At 37.0% G+C, this 21687-nt stretch overlaps 1 protein-coding gene across 1 annotated transcript; it reads right to left on the bottom strand.

Moving 5' to 3' along the window:
• Positions 1-232: 232 nt before the first annotated feature.
• Positions 233-20539, bottom strand: LOC586584 (major vault protein). The gene is made up of 24 exons (XM_030986419.1): positions 20458-20539; positions 19911-19983; positions 18775-18804; positions 17658-17806; positions 17061-17152; positions 16056-16125; positions 14540-14701; positions 13491-13632; positions 12932-13033; positions 12418-12526; positions 11363-11423; positions 10054-10148; positions 9384-9468; positions 8855-8911; positions 7821-7917; positions 6856-6935; positions 6290-6349; positions 5889-5961; positions 5309-5451; positions 3862-3962; positions 2914-3094; positions 2088-2279; positions 1421-1501; positions 233-355 (listed from the first exon to the last, which is right to left on the bottom strand). Exons 2-24 carry the CDS (start codon positions 19948-19950, stop codon positions 233-235), a joined length of 2325 nt encoding a protein of 774 aa, XP_030842279.1. The 5' UTR covers positions 19951-19983; positions 20458-20539.
• Positions 20540-21687: the final 1148 nt, after the last annotated feature.

Here is a 21687-nt window from a genome sequence, read left to right as displayed (position 1 = left end):
AGAGAGAAAAAAATAGTGAAATTTTTAGTAATATCCGAATCGAAATAGGAAAGGTATGAACTTTTAATGTGTTAACTTTGCACATACAATGTACCAGTAGTTTGAAACTATAATGATCTACATTGTAAATGCAAGACCTTTTTTGTCACAATATTTAATGACCCCCAAAACAAGACCTGTTACTGCTTCTACACATGTAACAATATATTGTAGGAATATTCTATGAAACCTTTCAGGCCATTTCACTTTTTTGTGGTTGAGCTACAAGACCGTCTGCAACATTGAAGAGGTTAATGGGGCTACTTCCATCAGTGAAAAGCGTCATCTCCAGCCCAAGACTGCTCAGCAGTTCAGCCTGAATGCGAAAAAATATTGAAAAAAGAATGTAATATTAGCATGATCATATTCTAAAAGATACAGGTAGAAAGAAAAACTCTTTGTAGAGTAGACATAGATAGACAACGATGAGATGAGGAAATGGCAGATAAATAAGAAAACATCAACAAAATTAACAAATTATTTTGTGATGAATAGATGAAATACATGGAAACAGCAATAATGAAGGGCAAATATATGTCAAAACATGATAAGTGTAGTTACCAGATTTGTAATTTTAAAAAGTGTCTCAACAAAGTTACATGTTCATGTAGACCAGTAAAAAAAAAAATTGGGTACAATTCACAAAAACAGAATGAAAAGTGTAGATTTCAAATATCATAATAGAAATTATTTTTCTAAAATCAGGAAACTTGGATTTTTTGGGGGGGAGCTAAATTTTACATGGCAGTTCCACTAAATAGACCGGTTCACTAACATTCACATTTTATGCACACTTTTTTGAACAAAGGTTCTTGTTGACAACCTGAAAGCTTGTCTGACATAGCAACAAGTAATGTATGCAGACTATTTTTCAAGTATTGTAGTTCATTCATTTATAATGGGGTCAATGGAATAACACATCACTAGGTCCCCAGGAAAGAAACATCCATAAATTTGAATATGTTATGTCTGGAGTTCAAAAACTGTATTCTTTGATCCCAAAATTGTATTCTACTGACAAAAGTTGTATTCTTAAAATAAACACGAACTGTTACGCAGATCAATGCCTCTTACAGTTCCTACATACAGGAAGAATTTTTTTTAAATGGATCATTGGTTGAATATGCATGACTTTGTCACGACTGGTATGTTCGATGAACCAATGAACATCCCCAAATTGCCAATGTGAGATGCTTGTAGTATACTTTAAAGGTCAGGATGGGCATTTTGCCATTGAAAATGGCACACACACACAAAATAAAAATAAAAATCGTATTTTATTGAGGAAAATCGTACTGTAGTATTTGCTTCTAAAAATCGTACGAAATACAACTAAATCGTACTTGTTGGCAGGTCTGATATTGGCATTTCGCTTCCTTACCTGAAATTTGGGTCCAGCATTAGCCATCTCCATGATGGCGTCCGCTCCAAGGGCTTCCACCATTTCAGAAAACTTTTCAACCTTTATGATGTACCGGTAACAAGGAGATAAAGAAATGGAAAAGAGAAATTATGTTTAGGAGGTCAAACAACTTGATGATAAAATGATAAATACAGTGTATATACACATTTGCTCTATTTTTAAAATATTTAAAAAATATTTTTATTACATATCCGTGCTTTGAGGGTGCTAATAATTTATTCACAGATAATCCTGGCCTTGATACCTTCAAGGCACTATTTGAAGGGCAGCACGATCAGAACCATTGGCTCATGTCTGTGTCAAATGACACTGCTAGAGCTCCAGTGTTATTACCTCAGCTTTAGTATGGCTACCTTTACCGCATTCATGCATTCAAGGAATTCTAGGGAACAACTTACTACACCTAGATTGAGGATGGCAAATGTAAATCGATGTATTGCCAAAGGATATTATTGCCATGCTTGGGACCCACTAACCTGTGGATTACTGTCACAGAGGTTGTACATTGTCGATACATGTGTACCTCTGTTGTCTTTTACAATACAAGCATAGCACATGAAATAAAACTCCACCACATGCAAAGGTTGGGAACCTGGGGCAGAGTAATTAAGAAGAGCCAACTGACCTCAATATCTGCTAGCTGTTTAGTCTTGTCTATCTCTAGCTCATTCTGCTCTCTCACATAGTTGAGTTCAGACTCCTGGGCCATCTGAGTGTTGTTCAGATCGGTGCCACATAGGATGTCCTCAGCCTCTGCCTTGAGACGAGCTGCCTCGATGGCGCTGTGACCCTCGATCAGGAGCCTCTCTGCTTGGGCCTGGGAAACAAGATTACATTGACAATGATTTAAAGTCATCGTTTGACAATGTTAAATCTGAGATGCATGGCACTATGTGTTATCAGTGTCTGTGATCTGGTGTAATATTAAGGCCCTAAACAAATTGTGCTTCAAAATGATCATGAAGTGCCTTAAAAAATTAAAAATCTTTGAGTGACAAGTTTTACCATACTCATTTTCCCCAATAGACTGTAGTGTTATAAAAACGAAATGTGAAATTTCGTTTTCAAATCATAAATATCTTGATAATCAGACAGGCGATCAAATTGTAAAAGACATGGGATTCCTGACTGACGTAAAGGTTTATAATATGATTGCAGCAAGAGCTAAATCCAGGTGTATTTGGTCCGGATGTTCAAATATTTGTTTTCAGTATTTCCTGGAAGAGTATACTTTTGTCTATGTAATTTCAAATTTTGAAAGCACAAAACAATTTAAAAGTGGTATTTTTCCTTCTCTTTTTTAATTAAGTTAGGGACATTCAATTGTGATGAGTAATAAAGAATTTGAAAGCTGAGCTTCTCCTCTTTCGGAATCACCCCGTAACTATAAAAAGTGTTTTCTGGTGACTATTTGGTGCTTTTGTAGGGTCACAAATTGTGGCCTAGCTTACCTGTGCCTCAGCTGTAGCTTGCCCGCAGGACTCCACGGCGCTTGCACTGGCTCTCAGCTCATGGAGTATGGTACGGGCCTTCTCATTCTCCTGCTCATTAGCAAGCTTCTGTCTCTCTAGGAGTCCCTTGGCTTCCTGTTCCTTGCAGGCTGCATTCTGGCCAGCTGTTCTCTGAACGGATCTACAAGTATATACAAAGACAGAACAATACGCTATTCACAAGGGTTTCAACAAGTTGATTGGTTAACTTCTTTCGCTCTCGGAGTCCTATTCCATGCTGGCTATTTCCTGGCCAGCAGTTCTCTGACTAGATCTATATGACAATAAAGAATATGTAATGAACAAGGGTTCCTACAGGGTTTTTGGTTAGCAAATGTCTCTCTAGAATTTCATTAACCATCTTTTACTTGTGGGTTGTATCAAGGTCAGCTGTTCTCTTAACATATCTACTCATACATCAGAACAAAGAATATAAATTAATGGGGTGTACTTTTATATACAATTCAAGTGCTTTTGTGGCAAATTAAATGCAGAGTCCTCCCTCTTTAAATTATAAAAGGGGCCACATTGCCAAAAGGCTATTCTGAAATCAATACAGGTAATGATCTCGGCGATGAAAAAATTGGACAGTTTCTCACACTTTGTCAGAATTTTCTAAAATTTTATTTACCATATCTGTTTCTCTGTTTTGTTTGTTCCTCTGTAATTAACATGAAGGAATAAGTCTCCTTTAAGTTTGCAGAAAATTATGTCCTACGTAGGTACTGCTCATGGTACAAAAGCAGGTAGTTGTTGACTTACAAAATTGCAAACATGACTAATATTCAACACACAAGAGATTACATTCTCATCATTTACTGTGCTCATTCTGAAGGACATTTATCTGTGATTGCATAAAACCCTTCCTAATCCCATCATAAGGCTTGGATATGCAAATGAACGACTCACTGAGTTGCTATTTCGATGGCCATCTGAACAGACTTGAGTAGACTGCTTCTCATTGTGGAATCCACTGGTTCTATGGCTTGGATGTCAACATTGGTGATTACCTAAAGAGCAAAGGATACAAGAAGAAGAAGAAGAGATGTAGTTAACAACTAAATTATTCATATACAGTAGGCTTACAGTTGCACCTTTTGAGAGGGGGAGGGGGGGGGGGGAGGATTGGGAAGTCCTGAAAAGGACTGTCATGCAGTAATCTTTCTTACTTGAGTGTGTGTGTAGTCCTGAATAAGGACTGTTGGTAATCTTTCTTGAGCTTATAGTTCTAAAGAGAACTATAGTGCAAGTTGGAGAGGATGGGTGGTAGGAGGGGGCTCAACGTTTCGAACAAGTTGACTCTCCGTCGTCAGGAGTAAATTATTCATGCCCTTACTAATATTAGTAATTTTTTAAGTACGTGAGAAATTGGTTTGTCCTGTTTAATGTTTCTTGAGAATGTGACTTATTAAAGCGTACATCTAAAAGTATTCAGCAAAGGTCCTGATTCAGCCAGTCCACTTTTCATTTTTAAGTTTTAAGAAAAACAAACCCCCCCCAAAAAAAAAAAAAAAAAAATTTAAAAAAAAAAAAAAAATTACGAGGGATATGAATAATTCAGTTGTTAATTGTAAATTTACTATACAGTAACAAATTAAAGGTATTGTTACATGAAATACAGATTTCTCAACACCTTTGTCTACATATTGTAAAGAATTTTTTGCATGCACAGTGATTATGTGCACCAAGGGGAGAAACTTCTCCCGGGAAGCCTAACCTTCAACAAAACCTCTACATATTAACATGTGACGGGAAACATTTCTGATGTCTAGATGATGCAATTATAGTACTTGAGAGAAATTTAACTCTAAAATCTTTAAAAAATAAAAAATAAAAAAAACCTCTGGAAAGCTAAACATAGCTCTGAAAGCAACAAAAAAAGAATACTGTAGATTGGAAATATAGAATGGGTGGGTAGGCATTGAAATGCAGATTTCTAGGAAATAATCACTCTTTATTTACAAATTTGAATATAAGCTCTGTTGACCAAGAATGTGCACTTAATTCTACAATGTAAGCTGGGGGTGTTTCACTAATCCTAAGTTGAACTTATCTCTAAGTTGGACTTAATAATTATGGAAAGCTGTTAGCATCTTTGAAAATATTTTGTAAAAGTTATTTTAAAAGGCATAAAATGTTAATTTAAATCATTCATATTTTCTATTATCAAGGAGACTTCATATTCTTCATGTGGAATTTAAGAAAAGTCTAAATACTTGAATTTTTGCCCTTTGAATGTATATTATTTTAAGGCTACAAATGGCTCTCCATAATGTTTAAGTCCAACTTAGAGTTAAGTTCGACTTAGGATCTTTGTGAAACACTCCTCTAGATGTGAATGCAGGGCTTGACATACCAGCTTGTTAGCCTCAAAGACCAGTCTCTCTTTGACACTCCCATCAGGGTTGTACCCGAACACACCAGCCTTCAGCAGATGCATGGAATGACGATGAAACTCATCAAACTTGACCCTTGACACCACAGCCCGGATGCGACTTCCTGTGAAGGAACAAACATACATACATGTATACATGTATACACCGTTGGTTACCAGGGCAAAAAGTGATGCAGAATCATTACAAAACAGATGATAAAAAAAATGCTTTCTCTCTTTAAAAAGCTCAAAATTGAAGCACTCTTGGGGGAGGAATTTACTTTAGGTCCTTTCTCACCTAGCAGTATTTCAGACTTAGATACTTATATAATATTGGATGGCTTTGAGTGTTTTATACAAGAACATATTGCTCAAGCTATGACAATATTGAATGAGTCCAATATTGTCAGAATACACTGATTTATTGTACCACTTGGAAGCCTTATATAGATAATAATGAAGGATACCTTGAATATTCAGACCTTCTCTTGCCAATACTTCTAGAAGTGGAATCACATTTCTGCAACATCTTGCAATAATGAGAACAATTATTGAGACTCACCAACTTCTCTACAGGCAAATCCAATGAAGTCAGGTACAGAGAAGATTGCACTATCCCCGTTTCCTCGTTCAAACTACAAATGAAAAAAGAGACATAAATATGTCACTGGAGTATGCCTTTTATAGCACATTTTATAATAGATTATACAGATTATACATGATCAGCAGTTTTGATGCAACATATCTTACACAACATCAGTGCCAATGTATTTCTGGTTTCCTATTCTGAAACCTTAGGTCTAATAGTGATAGTCTGCCCAATATAATCACCAATAAACAGCAATATTTTTTAAGAATGGGCACATTTAAGTTATATACTTGAAATACAAATCAACAAGGACATTGCAAATACAACATAAAACGTGTATAAGTTGTTTATAAAGAAAGGGAAATAATACACACCTCAAAATGATTGTTGAAAGCGATCTTTATCTTTAGACGTGCATGGTCAGCGGTTTCCACCTACAAAAGAGATTTAAAGGATCAATATTTTATTCCATTACATGTTTTTATTCATATGCATTTAAAAAATCGACCCTACCGCAAATATACGATGTTCGATGGTAAATGATGACCTTCCTTCCACACTGCCCAGGTCAGCACATGTGCAGATAGGATACTGGGGAAGATGGTACAGAGGTTGTACAGCAGTGTCAACTAATTTCTTATTTTACCTGATTATTGTTCAGATTTCATGAACTTTCCTGATGATTTGTGTGCCTATGTAGGCACCATTGCATTGTACAGGAATCGGAAGTCGCGGAGGGGGGGGGGTACTCAGATTTTTCTTGAAGTATAGCCCTCTTTCACAATTGCAAACACCAAAAAAATTTGGAAATTTTGAAAAAACGTTTACCCATGTTTAGGGATATTTTTTTATTTAAATGGGACTCGTGTTTAGGGCTTTCTTGTGAAAAAGTGACCCGGCGTTAGAGTGGCACACCCTCGTATGTCTTATTAATACTCACCTCCAGAATGTCTGTGATGTAATCTGGTCCCAGCATGAGGCAGATGGTTTTGAGAGCATTCTCCACTTTGGGTTTACCAGCTGTACAAAAAACAGAGACAGATTATGCAGAAATATTAACATTGACTTACTTTATTAGAAGTCTCTAAGCGCTCTACAATAATGAGGCATAATTACCCTGGCTTTAGCAGAGCAGCTGTCACGAGCTCTGCGTTTCCTACCAGGTCCCCATTTACTTCACCTTGCTGAAGGAAATTAACATACTGGAGTGGGTTACGAACTCACGACCTTATGATTACTGAAAGACGAGAGTCAGAACCACTACACCATGACGCTTCCTATAAGCCTGGGATATGCACACTTGTAATTGCCAAATTTCGTAATGGACCAAATGTAATGCATACGTCTTTGCAAAGTGCCTCATTGCAAATTTATTTCATTCACCTGCAATTAATAATTGTATTTCAATAATCAAATTGCAAAATACATATATTACGTTAGATAGGGAAAATATGTCCTTCCTGGCAAAGACTAATGTATGCAAATTACATTCTGACTATTGAAATGCATAAATTCGTAACAGTTAAATGACATAATTCCCAGATGATAATCCATATGAGGTGCTTCACAAATGCATATATATGCATAAATTTGATTACACTACGAAAGTGGCCTATTGCTATCACTGCATGTTGTAAGAGTATAGGAACATTATACATGCAGAAGCAAAGAGAAATCAGCATTATACATTCAAACTTGAAGAGTTAAATATATTGAGGGAACACATGTACACAAGTAAACACTGCATATGTGAACCAAGAAGAGTATTTTCCCCTTTTCTTAAAACTTTTTTTTCCCTTCCATCATAGACAATCCACTGACTGCATAAATAAAAACAATACATGTATGGAACGACTGCATATAAGTTGATCATTTTATCTATGACATTGAGGTTTTTTTACATACCACTAAGACTGAGAACATTGAAGTCTTCATGAGGTCCAAGAATAGCCATATCTGGGCCAAACACGACACGAGCTGCCTTCCTCTGGTACTCATATACCTGTCATAGAAAGTTAACATGCTTAAGACTGTATAAAAAGTCAATATAAACCAATCCATCACTGCCCTTTCTTCCTCATCTTCTTCTCTCCCCTCCCCTCCCCTCCCCTCCCCTCCCTCCCTCCCCCCTCCCCTCCCCTCCCCTCCCCTCCCCTCCCCTCCCCCCTCCCTCCCCTCCCCTCCCCTCCCCTCCCCTCCCCTCCCCTCCCCTCCCCTCCCCTCCCCTCCCCCTCCCCCTCCCCCCTCCCCTCCCCCTCCCTCCCCTCCCCTCCCCTCCCCTCCCCTCCCCTCCCCTCCCCTCCCCTCCCCTCCCTCCCTCCCCTCCCCTCCCCTCCCCTCCCCTCCCCTCCCCTCCCCCCCTCCCCTCCCCTCCCCTCCCCTCCCCTCCCCTCCCCTCCCCTCCCCTCCCCTCCCCTCCCCTCCCCTCCCCTCCCCTCCCCTCCCCTCCCCTCCCCTCCCCTCCCCTCCCCTCCCCGCCCCTCCCCTCCCCTCCCCTCCCCTCCCCTTGTATTTCTATCTCTGGGTATTTGATTTACTGGTTCTGTGAATAGATAAATTCCATTCACTTCAATTCAGTTTCTTCTTATCTCATCCTTTCTTTTTCTCTACTCGATTTCGTTCTTTTTTTCTTCTCCATGTACAATCTCTTTTTCTTTTACCCCTCCCCCCCCCCATCTTTCCCTTCTTGTTCTGCTCCAGTCACCTCCTTTTCTGCTCCTTCTACACCTCCTCTTCTCCCAATTTGTCTCTCATAGTATTCCTTCTCTATGTGCATTTCATTCCTTTATATCTGTACTCTATGTTCACTCAGCTTTCCATTGATATAAAGTTGCCTTTTCATTGGATAGGGTCTTTCATTCTTTGTTTGCTTGAGTGTCAGTCTAATTTTTGTCTCTTCCCTTGTGACCGACTGGGGTGTGACAGGAGTTTCTACTCACCTGCACGGCAGTATTATGCGGACATCTGTACCTCACAGCTCTTGTCTTATCCCTGGGCTGTGATGGTCATAAACAAGAAGATAGAAACAGTTAAAAAAAGAGAACATAATACAAATTATTAAAAACAAAAATATATTTAAGTACAGAATAGAAGTCGATGAATCTACCCCCAAATAAAATTAACCGTTCACTTCATAGCAGCCATGCTAAAGCTTGGGTACTAACCGTTGAGCGCCAGTAGAGTTAAGTGTGACAAATGTAAGCACTATACAAGAACCCACTACTATTATTATCGCTTATCTTCCACACAAAAAATAATCATTGAACATGCAGCTCAGAGCTGATTGAAGTTGTTTAATTTACAGAGTAAACAATTCATGGCATAAAAATTAATATATGAATCAAATCATAATGTATGATGCCCCTAGCTTAATACATTACCTTGTTACCCAAGTACTCAGCATGGAACCTTCCATTTCTAGTACACCACTCTAAACACTACGACAATATACCTTGTTTCTAATATTACCTTGTCACCCATGTATTCGGCATCAATGGATTGTTCAAAGTAAGCCAGTTTCCTGATGTCACCTTCGCCAACACCTCCACCTTTCCTAAAGCACACGCACAAAAATTATTAAACTACACTGTAAAAGTCTTCTACTTCATTCACTGAACATCTCTGTAATGGTCACATTTGTATTGCACTACATTGTGTATTCTTTCATCAATATTCTTCTTCAAACACATTTATTCTGAAAATCCCTGCAGAAGTTAGTGTTGAATGACAATCTTTCACTACGATACAATTGAAGCGAATTTTTGCCATCAAATTTTTGGGCTCCCACCACTTTAAAAAGGCTTTAACACCCTTTTGGCACTCACAGGCAAGCATAATCCATGTATCTCAATGTTTCAAAACTCTGTATCAGTTGATGATCAAAGCCCAACTTGAATGAGATACATGTAAATGTATTGGTCAACATTTCATGAATGAATTATGACAAGGGCAAGAGTCAGATATGGTCTACAAATCAGTGATATTCAATTTCAATGTCTATCCAGTTTACAAGAAATTAGAATCAGGACATTGTATCATTACATTTGCGTTACATTACTGGCACTTCCGTTTTGAGAATAAGAATACAGTGAATAACATAAACCTCATATACCATAAAACAGTGACAGGAAGAACTTACTTGAGAATAGACACTACCAGTGGGTCTAGTTCCTTCTCCCATAGCTTCTCATGTTCATTGAGGAGATATGACTTGGGACCCATGATGACCTTGACCTTTACAATGAGACATAAGGGAATTCAAAGCAAATATTAATTATATTTTTAATGCATGAAGTCACATTCTTTTTTGGGGGGTTATATGTCAATGTATATATTAAACCTTATTTTATGTTTTCTTGTATTTTACTCTAAATATGACAATAATAGTCTCTCCAGACTTTTGCCATGTTCATTTTTTAAACAATAAAAGCCAGAATTGAATTTGAATTTGAATTGAAATAATGCTATATTAACCCTACGTTAACTGGGGGGGGGGGGTCAATTTGACCCCCCCCTGTAGAAATTTCGCGACTACTACGAAACCGCGGCAGATATGAAATTTTCCTTTCATGACTTTTTACTTTCGAGTCTTACGCATATTTTAAAACGAATTTTTTGAAAATCGGACCTACGGTTACAAGGTCACGTGACCTTTTGTCTTTGCATGTCAGCCCGAAAATCGCTCATTTTCGTGATTTGTGTACAAAACATATGTAAAAGTCATTTTTCCTAAAAATAGATAAAACATTGGTTATTCAGTCTTGTTTAAAGTTTAGATGTTTGTTTTGGGGTCAAAATAGTTGAATTGTAGTTATAAATGAAATAAAACAACAAAAACAATAAAATACATAAGTTAAAAAAACAATGAAATACATAAGAAATTATAAAAACAAGAGATAACATAAGGAATAACCTGGCTCTTCCAATTTTTTGTGTTGTATTATTATTCCAAATGGTCTAATAAATATTTGTAGTGAAAAAGAATACGTAAACATGAATAATCTATGATTTATGGGTATAAATGTGAATTTGATGACCTTATTTGCATAAATTACCATAAATATGCAAATGAGTGAATTTTTCAAAAATTTGAAATTACCAAAGTATTCTATACACTTCACTTGACATGCATGCAAATTTTCGCGGCGATCGGCGGTGAAACGGCCGAGATCTTAGGGGGGGGGTCAAATTGACCCCCCCCCCAGTAAAAACATTGTCTGAAATAGCCCAGTTAAAATAGGGTTAAAGCCTGAAGAGCATAACACTCGTCCTACAAAATTTCACAGCAGTTTTGAAGCATCATACATGTATCTGAACGAGGCCTAAAGGTTGAACATTGTACAACACATTAATTCCATTGTCAATTTTGCATAGCTGCAATGTGGGAGGAAATAACTTGGATGACATATAAAGGGTACAATTTAATTTCATTATTGTGAAGCACCTACCTCTCCAGTTTGTAGATTTCTGATGTAAATCCCTTCATTCTCACCAAGCGGTATAGCTTTCCTGTAGAACAGAGAAAGAGAGAGAGAGAGAGAGAGAGAGAGAGAGAAGAAGAAAAAAATGAGAGGGGATAATAATGGTATCAAGGAAATAGCACGAGTAGTGATAAAGTAGAGATAAAGAGAGATAAAGTAGTACAGTGGAGAGAGAAAATGAGAAGGAGTGAGGATAGAAGAAATACTGACATAGGCCAAGCTCTCCTGACAGAAACTCTTGGTCGCAACTTGGGGTGACAGAGCATTCTAATTCTCTGGACCTAAGCTCTGGAATAACCTTTCACACTCTATAAGGAGCAGCGAGTCTATGTCAAGGTTCATGTCAGCCCTCAAGACTTTTGTGTTCCCAGCTACGGTATCAACTCAAGAATACTACTAATGCCAACAAAGACTAAGAGAAAATAATCTGGATTTGAAACATTGACAAAGGTCGTTGAAATTGTGAGACATTGTAGAGCAAGCACCATGAGCGTCCATCAGAGGTGGACAAAAGAAGCCATCATCATCTAAATCAATAGAAACAAAAGGAAGGAACACTATACAAGAGAGGGAAGGTGGATAGAAGAGGGGGAGGAGAGATATCGAGAGGGAAAGCTGGAGAGAGGAAGAGCAAGAGCAAGAGGACGAGGAAGAGGAAGAGGGAGAGGAAGAGGAAGAGGGAGAGGGAGAGGAAGAGCAGGAGGAGGAGGAGGAGAGGAAGAGCAGGAGGAGGAGGAGGAGGAGAAGGAGGAGGTTGAGGAGGAGGAGAAAGAGAAAGAGAAAGAGAAAGAGAAAGAGAAAGAGAAAGAGAAAGAGAAAGAGAAAGAGAGAGAGAAAGAGAAAGAGAAAGAGAAAGAGAAAGAGAAAGAAAAAGAGAAAGAGAGAGAGAAAGAGAAAGAGAGAGTCAAAGACAGAAAGATATATGCATCATCACAAAGACATTTGTATGGGTTGTACATGAGGTATCTTCTTTGAATTCAAACAATTGGATATGCTATGAATGGGATTTCAAAGAATAATACCTGATGACCTGATGGTTTCCTTGAGACATTTCTTTGACTTGAGTAGGGGGAATGTAGCTCTTAGGTCCTCTGATCATCCATCGGTCTCCAGGTCTGCGGACCTTGCCTCCTATCGAACATTCAAGAAAAAAATTGACAGTTCATACATGTATATCTTCCAGGGGGGTGTTTCACAAAGATCCAAAGTCAAACTTAATTCTAAGTTGGACTTAATATTATGGAGAGCCATTTGTAGCCTTAAAATAAAATATATTCAAAAGCAAAAATTCAAGTATTTTAGACTTTTCATAAATTCCATATCAAGAACATGAAATATCCCTGATAATAGAAAATATGAATGGTTTGAATCAACATTTTATGTCCCGTTTCACAAAGCCTTTTTTCAATGACAAATTACAAAAATCAGTGACAAATCTGCTGATAACCAATCAGAAGCAAGGATTTCAGTAGCTTATAACCAAAACTGTCATTTGTCACTGATGGCAAGTTTTGTGAAACGCCCCCTGGTACAAACCTGTGACTGAATCATCAGTGAAGTGCTCCAAAGCCTCCAATACCAAGGCCTCGTCCTCTCCTAGAACATACTGGCTCTTGATACCATCATCAATGATTTCACCTGCAAAAAAAGGGATTCCATCAAATCAACTTCATCTTAATTTTTGACAGTCATAAACCTTAATTTACACATGATGCATGCACGAAGGTTACACATGAGTTGAAATTGCACTATAAAAATTATTTTCATGACTAGCTTACTCTATACATCTGCTCAGATTCATATTTACTTTGAAGTCAAAGCTAAAATACCAAATACCAAACTCACATAACAAAACAGTCAGCCTGAAAAGGAGGCAAGCTGAAAAAAAGGAAAAATAGTGTGTGGAAAAACTAGTCAACTGTGACTTATTGCCAAACAAAATCAAATCTAGAAAGAAAGAAAGCAGGAGGGGATGAGAATCTTGGATATTTTGCTACTAAGCTTTATAGTAATTACAACATTTTTTTGAGAAGTATTCTGAAAATTCTCATATCTCTCGAGATGCCAATTGATTTAGGAAACCAATGTGACAAACCTGGATGGAGGAAGAAGCTTGTGATTCCCTTGAGTAGTTCCAGCTTGCCATACTGAGGTCTGCCATTGTTGTCCACTGGGTTCTTGACCACACAGTATTGACCTTTCTGCAGGACTGTCTTTGTCACATGACTAACAACTTCCTGCAGGTCAGAAAAAGGTTAGAGGTACCATATAAAGAGCAGTAGAGCGACTGCCGCCTGGATTATCAATCATTCACCAGGGACCCATTTCACAAAGCCTTTTTTCAATGAAAAATGACAAAAATCAGTGACAAATCTGTTGATAACCAATCAGAAGCAAGGAATTCACTAGCTTGTAACAAAAACTGTCATTTGTCACCGATGACAAGTTTTGTGAAATGGGGCCCTGGACAAATACTTCCCTGCAAAAACTACCCTCTTGGATAATGAATTCTGGACAAGTAGCCCCACGACAACTGCTCCAATAGATCAAGTATCCCCAAGGAAAACTACAACCTTCAAAAAGGTTACCTTGATCACCCTAAGGCAACTGCTGAGGAGATTTACATTTAATAGGGGGTCGTTGCCTGGGTGCAATTGCAGTCAGGGAATAGTTGCCCTAGAGGGTAGTTTTATTGAGGGTTTTCATCCTAGATACAAAGAAGGGTGTCAAAATGTTACAAGGATTATGAGAGTAGAGTGAAAAGGTCCTACCACATATGTTTTTCATGGTTACGCATGTATACTGGTCCTTGTATAATATGACCTGCCACCTCTGGTGATCTTTGATCCCAAAAGTTGTATTTTACTGACAAAATTTGTATTCTAAAAAAAAACATGGATCAGTGCCTATTACAGTTCCTACATACAGGAAGATTATTTTATTTATGGATCATTGGTTGAATATGCATGATTTCGTCACGACTGGTTTGTCTGATGAACCAATAAATGCCCCAAATTGCCGATGTGAAATGCTTGTAGGATACTTTACTGGACAGAATGGGCATTTTGCCATTAATTTTGTTGTTGTTGTTTTGTTGGAAAATTGTATTTTATTGAGGAAAATCGTGATGTGAAAGGGTCCTACCTCTCCTATCTCGGGTACATAGGAGTCTGTGTCTTGAACAGTGACCAGCCACTCATCTCCAGCAGCTCGCTTCCTACCTAGGGCGTCTGTGCAGCTGTGAAGGGCCTTCAGGTGGAGACCCACAGTGGAGATCAGCCTGACTGGCTGGATCACACCAACTAACTACGATAACACAAACCAGATGATAATATTTTATTTTATTTTATTTTTTTCCGAACGATAACTGAATAACAAAGAACTTGTAAACGTAAGGTATATAAAAACTGAGTATTATTATTATTATTATAATATAGGTATGCAAACAATAATAACTTCATTTCAAATAATAAAGAACTTCATATTTCTATTATGAATTTAAAGTATTATTCTTACTACAGTAAAACCTGTCTATAAAGACCACTTAAGGGAGACAAGTAAAGTGGTCATTATAGGTTTTTGGTCTTTATGTACAGGTTCCTTTAGTACAAAGAGAAACTGTTTTCAAATGTACCAAAAAATGTGGTCTCTGTAGACAGACAGGGGGTCTTTCTATACAGGTGGTCACTAAAGCAGGTTTGACTGTATATGTAGAAAAGTGCAGGAGACTGCTATCATAAACGATTGATTAAAGATGAGAATTAGAATAGAAGGATAAAAAAGTGCATTTAACATCATTGAACAATGATGGAAACATAGCCCTCCTTTAGCTGGTTTCATATGGGAATATAAAAGAAGATCATAATTTCACTATTCTGAACAGATTTTTACTGTTCTCATTTTAGTTCCTATTCTATATCAAAACAGTTGGACTTGTTTCAGCTAGACTGTTTCTCAATAGTTCTATGCATTCCAAATTTGATTATTGTTAATGCCATTCAGTGCCCTGTTACTTAAAACTTGTTGTCAATAACAAATGCTAAACTTCTATGACAAATTTTCCCTCAGCTAATCAAATACCACGAATTCAGTAGCATCTAACAGTCATTGTAACTTGTTATTAATAATAATAAGTTTTATTTTTAACGCCAGAATAAGTTTTATTTTTAATGCCATTCCTATCTGCATGTGATCAAAGGCCAATCATTCAGTAGAATAAGTGGTGTTTTCGTATTTCTATCTCTGAGTTAATGACCACTATTGTCGTAAAGTATCAGTTGTTGCTAAAATAAAAGGAAGAGCAATATTTGCAATAACTACAACAACAGTACACTCCCGTTTGACTGTTCAGTATTTCTGTCTTTATACACAAATGATAATATTATGTGTAAACAGGCACGCATTTCTTCTCTATTAGTTAAAGCCCATCAGCACTAGTTTGGCCAGGAGAGATTAGATCTCCCTGCATGATCACTGATAGGGGGTTATCTCATCGAATCAGCTCTCAATTAACATAAGAAAAAGGGGACCATGGGAGACCAATGGTCACAGATTAGGCACTGTTTGCTATATAGAGGGTGCAAGTAGCTATAATTAGTGTAGTGGAGCTTTACAAGTCTCAACAGAGCATAGTACAAACTTAAGGTGATTTTTATCTCACCTGTTCATAAGCTCCTGGAAGATATGCTCCTTCTTCTCTGACCAACCATTCCTCTTGCACTTCTCGTTTTCTGAAGAATAAACAAAATAAAAGTTCCTTTAAAAATCAAAACAAAATTATCAAAAAGACATGCATTTATTGGACAGAAACACATATTCTGATTTAAAATTCATATATTCATTTGTGAATTATGGTTCTAAACTTTTTACCATGTTTAAGAAGTAACGTGGTTCATTCAATCATTCTTAAACATAGTTTTACTCCATCCATCCATCTTTCCTTCACCCATACACCCATTCATTTATTTTTTTGTCCATTGACTTATTTCTTTATTCATTCACTTATTTGATCATGCTTTCTTTCTGTCTCTTAATGTTTCTAATTCAACAACTCATCCACTCTTTCATTCATTAATTTAGGTGGTCATCCATCCATCCATCCATCCATCTATTAAGCCATCCATCCGTCCATCCGTCCGTCCATCCATCCATCCATCCACCCTGTCCAACAAGTACAGTCACATCACACCAGTTCTCAAATTACTCCATTGGTTGCCCGAAGAAGAACGTGTTGTTTTCAAGATTCTTTTGTTATTATTTCACTGTATACATAGCTCTGCTCCGCAGTACAACATTGGCTCGATCAAGCTTTACATTCCCTCTAGACAGCTACGTTCTCAAAACTCTGGCTTACTTGTTTCTCCTAGGGTTAAAACCAAGTGGGGGAGCGAACCTTCGCTCATGCTGGGCCTTCAATATGGAATACTCTCCCTCAATAGATTAAACATAGCAGTTCTGGTCAGAAGTGTTAAAAATAATCTTAAGAATTATCTGTTTAATTTAGCTTATAATTGATTATCATTGCATTTCATGTCTGTACCTTTCCTATTGTATATTTATCATGTATTTCTTCTTTTGCACAAGTTGCGCCTTGAGCATTTGATTGTCAAGTGGATTTGGCGCCTTACAAATCTTATGTATTATCATTACTATTATTACTACTTACACCCCTCTGCTGTCAATGAGTTCCCTCTTTGCTGAAAGGTGTAAGGCTTCTCCACCAGTCAGAATGACAGCATCAATGATCTTAACAATTTCCTGAAAATCAAAGAGAAGAACAATTACGGTCAAACCTGTCTATAACGGCCACGCAAGGGAAACAGAAAAAGTGGCCACTGTATACAGTTGGCCTTCTACAGACAGCTTCTACATCACAAATGATGCAAATGTCAGATAATGACTTTACCATAAGGGGAAAAGACAGAGCATAACAAAGAGCATCTTAGTCATAAACTGAAGGCTAATCCTGGTGATTGACAACACCTGTTATTGGGTAAATGCCTGATTGGTGTCAAATTCTGCATGAGAGCCCACTTCTATCTTTCATTAAAGGCTGTCTGTACTAGCGTGGACAGGAGGGATTAGACCACCCAGCAAGGTCACTGACAGGTGGCTATCTCATCAACTAAGCTCTTAATTAACATAAGAAAAAGAGGATCATGTGGAACCAACAGGTACCGATTAGGGAAGTTTTCTATATAGAGAGAGCAAGTAGCTACAAGTAGTACAGTGGGGCTTTAAATATTATGATTTGTAATCTTACTGCCTCAGGAGTTGGCTTGTATGTGAGAGGGCCAGGATACTGCCATTCATCACCAGCGACTCGTTTCAACCCTTCTGAGCTCGTATGGTCGATGGTAGCACGCAGGCGGATCGCTTGGTTTGCTTTCACTACGGGCAGTGGCTTGATGGCTGGCGAAAAAAATTACAAGAACAGTTCATGATTACAAACAGAGGCTTGATGATTATTTTGAGGTTAGGATTTATTTATGATAGATTTGAAATGAAAGTCTACACAAAGTTTATCCCTGTTTTACCTAAATTTGCCTCAATACAGAGCATAATCAAAGTTTAGTCACAAATCCTATACATTATGTGTGTCATAAACATGCAATGAGAAAGAGATGTTGAAATGTCACTTAAATAATTATGGTACACACAAAATGTAGAGGTATTTGATGTAATGTTACTAAACATGACAGGGTTATATAATGGTATGCTGTTTCTTCCGAAGTAAACTCAAATGCAATGATTAAACCACAGGAATCTTTGTTGCTATTATAGATCTGCTTTACCAATACCTCTATCAGTTATAGTACTGTTCAACCCATGTCCATTTGATTATACTATTTGAATAGTTTTGTATTGCTAAAATGTAAGGAATGAACAGACAACCATACCTGTGCCACCATCTTGGCCAAATTTATTTAATCAGTGTAAAGCAAAATAAAAGAGGTAAGCAGAGCTTTAATAAAAGAAACTTCATGCAGAAAAAACATGTGCAAGTGAATTATTAAAGTACAACAATCAATCTGCAAGAATAATATCTTGAGCCTATCTAGCATACATGTACTTGTATTTATTCATATGTATTTGCATATAATATTGGTTATCAAATCTCTTTCATTTGTTACATAAAAGAAATTTCTTTTTTTTTCTTTTGTATCTCTATCTTTTTATCTTTTTAAATTTATTTCAATTAAAAAATATTAACAACAAAATATCATTAAACTATTTTTTAAAATAAAATCTTGTTTACCGTACTGCTCTTCTATGAATGTACTTAATCTTCTTCATTTTAGGCAGCTACAATAAAGGATTTGTTTAAAATTAATTGTCCATGTGTTAACATGAGTTTTACAATTCTTTTAAGCTCTCACCCATGCAAAATTGGGCCTTAGCACCTAAACCTGCATGGTTAAACAGGAAAGGGGAGAAAATAAGAGTAGTGGGTACATTCAAAGGGTTAGCCTTGAGTTAGGATATTAAGTGCACAAAAATGAAACATGAAATGCAGGAAATACACAGAGGCAGGGGTTAGTCAATCGAGATGCGAGTGTTCCAAAACATGTGATACATTTTTTATGTAATATATAAAACAACATGCAATAATACATGCAGTGAAACAGAACAGGGCGAGATATATTCTTAAACAAAACCATCTTTTATTCATCCATTAGTGATGTTGTATAAGAATTGATGTAGATATATTAAGAACATTATAATTGGCGTGACTATCACAGCTGAAATGTGTAGCAAAATTTTTGCTTGTTCAATACTAGGATAATCAGTTCCTTTCTTCATTTAGACCTTCAATTTTTTCTGAAACATTTATTGTCCTTCCCAGCACTGTTCTTCTCATTAAAAAATATTTCAAGTACATAATTATATGTAATACATAAATATTATTTCTTCTTTGTTTATTATTATGTTATATTTATACTATGTTACCATGTCAAATTGTTTATGACTTTTATTTTTGAAGCATCACTCACAGGCCTTTTTAGGCTGGCCGTCTGATGACGGGTGTGATTTTTTAATAAAGAAATAAACTAAACTAAACTAAACTATATGTCAATTTGATACATAATATATAAGCCACTAATTGTGTCTATTGTATTTGGCTTCCATAGTCCAGATGACAAATATGTTTAGCTAAAAATCAGTGAACTTTGTTAGGTGTCAAATAGAGTTCATGCTCGCAGACTACTTGCAACAGGTAAGTCCATCAAACAAAATGCACTTCATCATATAGGATATAAACAAGGTTACAAAATGTATTACTCATACATGAAGCCCCACAAAATGCACATGCAGTATTAGAAAATTAAATGCAGTTAGTTTCCAAAAGAAGACTCAACTTGTATGGATATTGATACAAGCGTGCAAGAACTTCCCCGACAGGAATACTAGACACGGCACCATGGCATGTACAACGTGAACGAGATGAGGGGTTGTACACCACATACTGCTACAATGCTATTTTCATCTGACAGTGTTGATATGCCCTTTTTACCTTTACGAATACCAACAGTTAGCAGAGACTCAGCTCCCATCAACACCTCACCAGGGTAGAGAGGGAAGGGCTCCTAAAGATGACATAAAATGAATAAAACATGATATCGATCAGCTTCAAATTGTTTACTAAACTTTACTAGTACTACACACTGTTAAATTTAACAGTTCATGAATTCTTTAAGTATTTTGTTGTTATAAAAAGACCATAAAAACATACATTACATGCTTAATATTTAACTGATTTAAAAAAGAAAATATCGTTTTTTGTTTTGGTTGTTGTTGAACCTTTTCTTATCCTCCCCCCCCCCCCCCTCACCTTTATCCTTTTCCTCACTCTCCCTCCCTCCGTCTCTCCCTCTTTCCCTCCCTCTCTACGTCCCCTATTCATCTCCTTCTCCCCTCTCTCTTCCTCTCCCTCTCTCCTCCCTCTTTCCCTCTCTCTATATTTTCCCTCTTCCCTTCTTCCCCTCCTCCTCCTCTTCCTCCCTCTCTACTTCCCCTTCCCCCTCCCTCCCTCCTTGCTTTCTCTCTCTTCTGATACATACCTGATGAAACCTGACATCTCTGTGTCCATGGTTCAGTTCACAAGGTTCTCCAGCTTTGTCATTCCTACATTTAGGAAGTCAACAAGAAAAGTACAGACAAGGAGAATGGTCAACTTGTTATTTACATAGATAGGACATTGTAAGAGTTATACAGATCAGTGTTGAGTCTTACTCAACGACACAATAATTCAGAGAGACATAAATCTAGGAACAGAAAGCACTGGCACAAATCAAATATACATAGTTCCTATCTCATTGCAAAGGTGATGGTATATATAAGACTTTAAATGATTTTTATTTTCTTATCATAGAACAATGAATAGAGCTTTTAATTACAAACATGTACCCCTACTATGAGGAACAGATGAGTTGATATCCAATTTGGCTCAAGTGTATAAACCCTTTGAGTACTTAATTCTCTTTTACCATAGGCTTTATACAGGGATCACCTGGTTCCAGTATGCAACAGGTTAAAGAATAAAACACATGTATGATGTACCTTCTCATTGCCATATCAAAACGATTCAATGTTGTTGGCATTAAAATTGACCTTGTGGTGGATTGGTGACATTGAATCACTTCCTGTCTTCCTATTACAGATTACAGACCACAAGTTTGAGTGCAGCATCACTGATCTGCATCTAGGTTACTATAATGGCCTAATTTTTGTGGTCACAACTTTTAAAAATTCATAGCTTTGCTATTGTTTTTCTGATGTCGTTCAAACTTCACAAATCTGCTTTTCTAATTTGTCTGCTCTATTTCACAGCAATTTTATATTCAGGGGATACATGAACCTGTCTAGAAATAATGTTAAATTCATTCTATTGAAAACATGTACAAGTAGCTTTTTGGTGCAGTAAAATTCCAAGATCTGTAAAAAGTTGGATGCTTGATAATGGTGGGGGTTTAAACAAAAGATTTGTTGGTTAAGTTATTACGACATGTACTTTACTTTCTCTAAAAGTGATTCTTGTGGAGAACACTGGAAACTGCATTTTTCACACATTTCCACGTATTTTCCACATTTACTATTTTCTCACAACTGTGCCAGGAGTGTCAATTTTGACAGACATGGCGCATTACAAATGTTTACTCTTATAGGTTTTGACGAAATAAATGTAAACTAATTAAAGGTACCGTAATCTTTAACCCAACTTGAATTGCCAAGTGTCACACAATACATTGTGTACTTTAATAAATCTCTTTTTTAAAGAATGTACTTGACAC

The sequence above is a fragment of the Strongylocentrotus purpuratus genome, unplaced genomic scaffold, assembly GCF_000002235.5.
Source record: "Strongylocentrotus purpuratus isolate Spur 01 unplaced genomic scaffold, Spur_5.0 spur5_scaffold_15, whole genome shotgun sequence".
Lineage (NCBI taxonomy): Eukaryota > Metazoa > Echinodermata > Echinoidea > Camarodonta > Strongylocentrotidae > Strongylocentrotus > Strongylocentrotus purpuratus.
This window is presented reverse-complemented; position numbering and strand designations above follow the sequence as displayed.

Coding starts and splice junctions, on each gene's coding strand:
- LOC586584 (XM_030986419.1), bottom strand. CDS start 19,950: ATGGGAGCTGAGTCTCTGCTAACTGTTGGTATTCGTAAAG. Junction 14,702..16,055: donor TTCCAGGAGCTTATGAACAG/GTGAGATAAAAA, acceptor GTGTTATCGTAG/TTAGTTGGTGTGATCCAGCC. Junction 13,034..13,490: donor AAGCTTCTTCCTCCATCCAG/GTTTGTCACATT, acceptor CTTTTTTTGCAG/GTGAAATCATTGATGATGGT.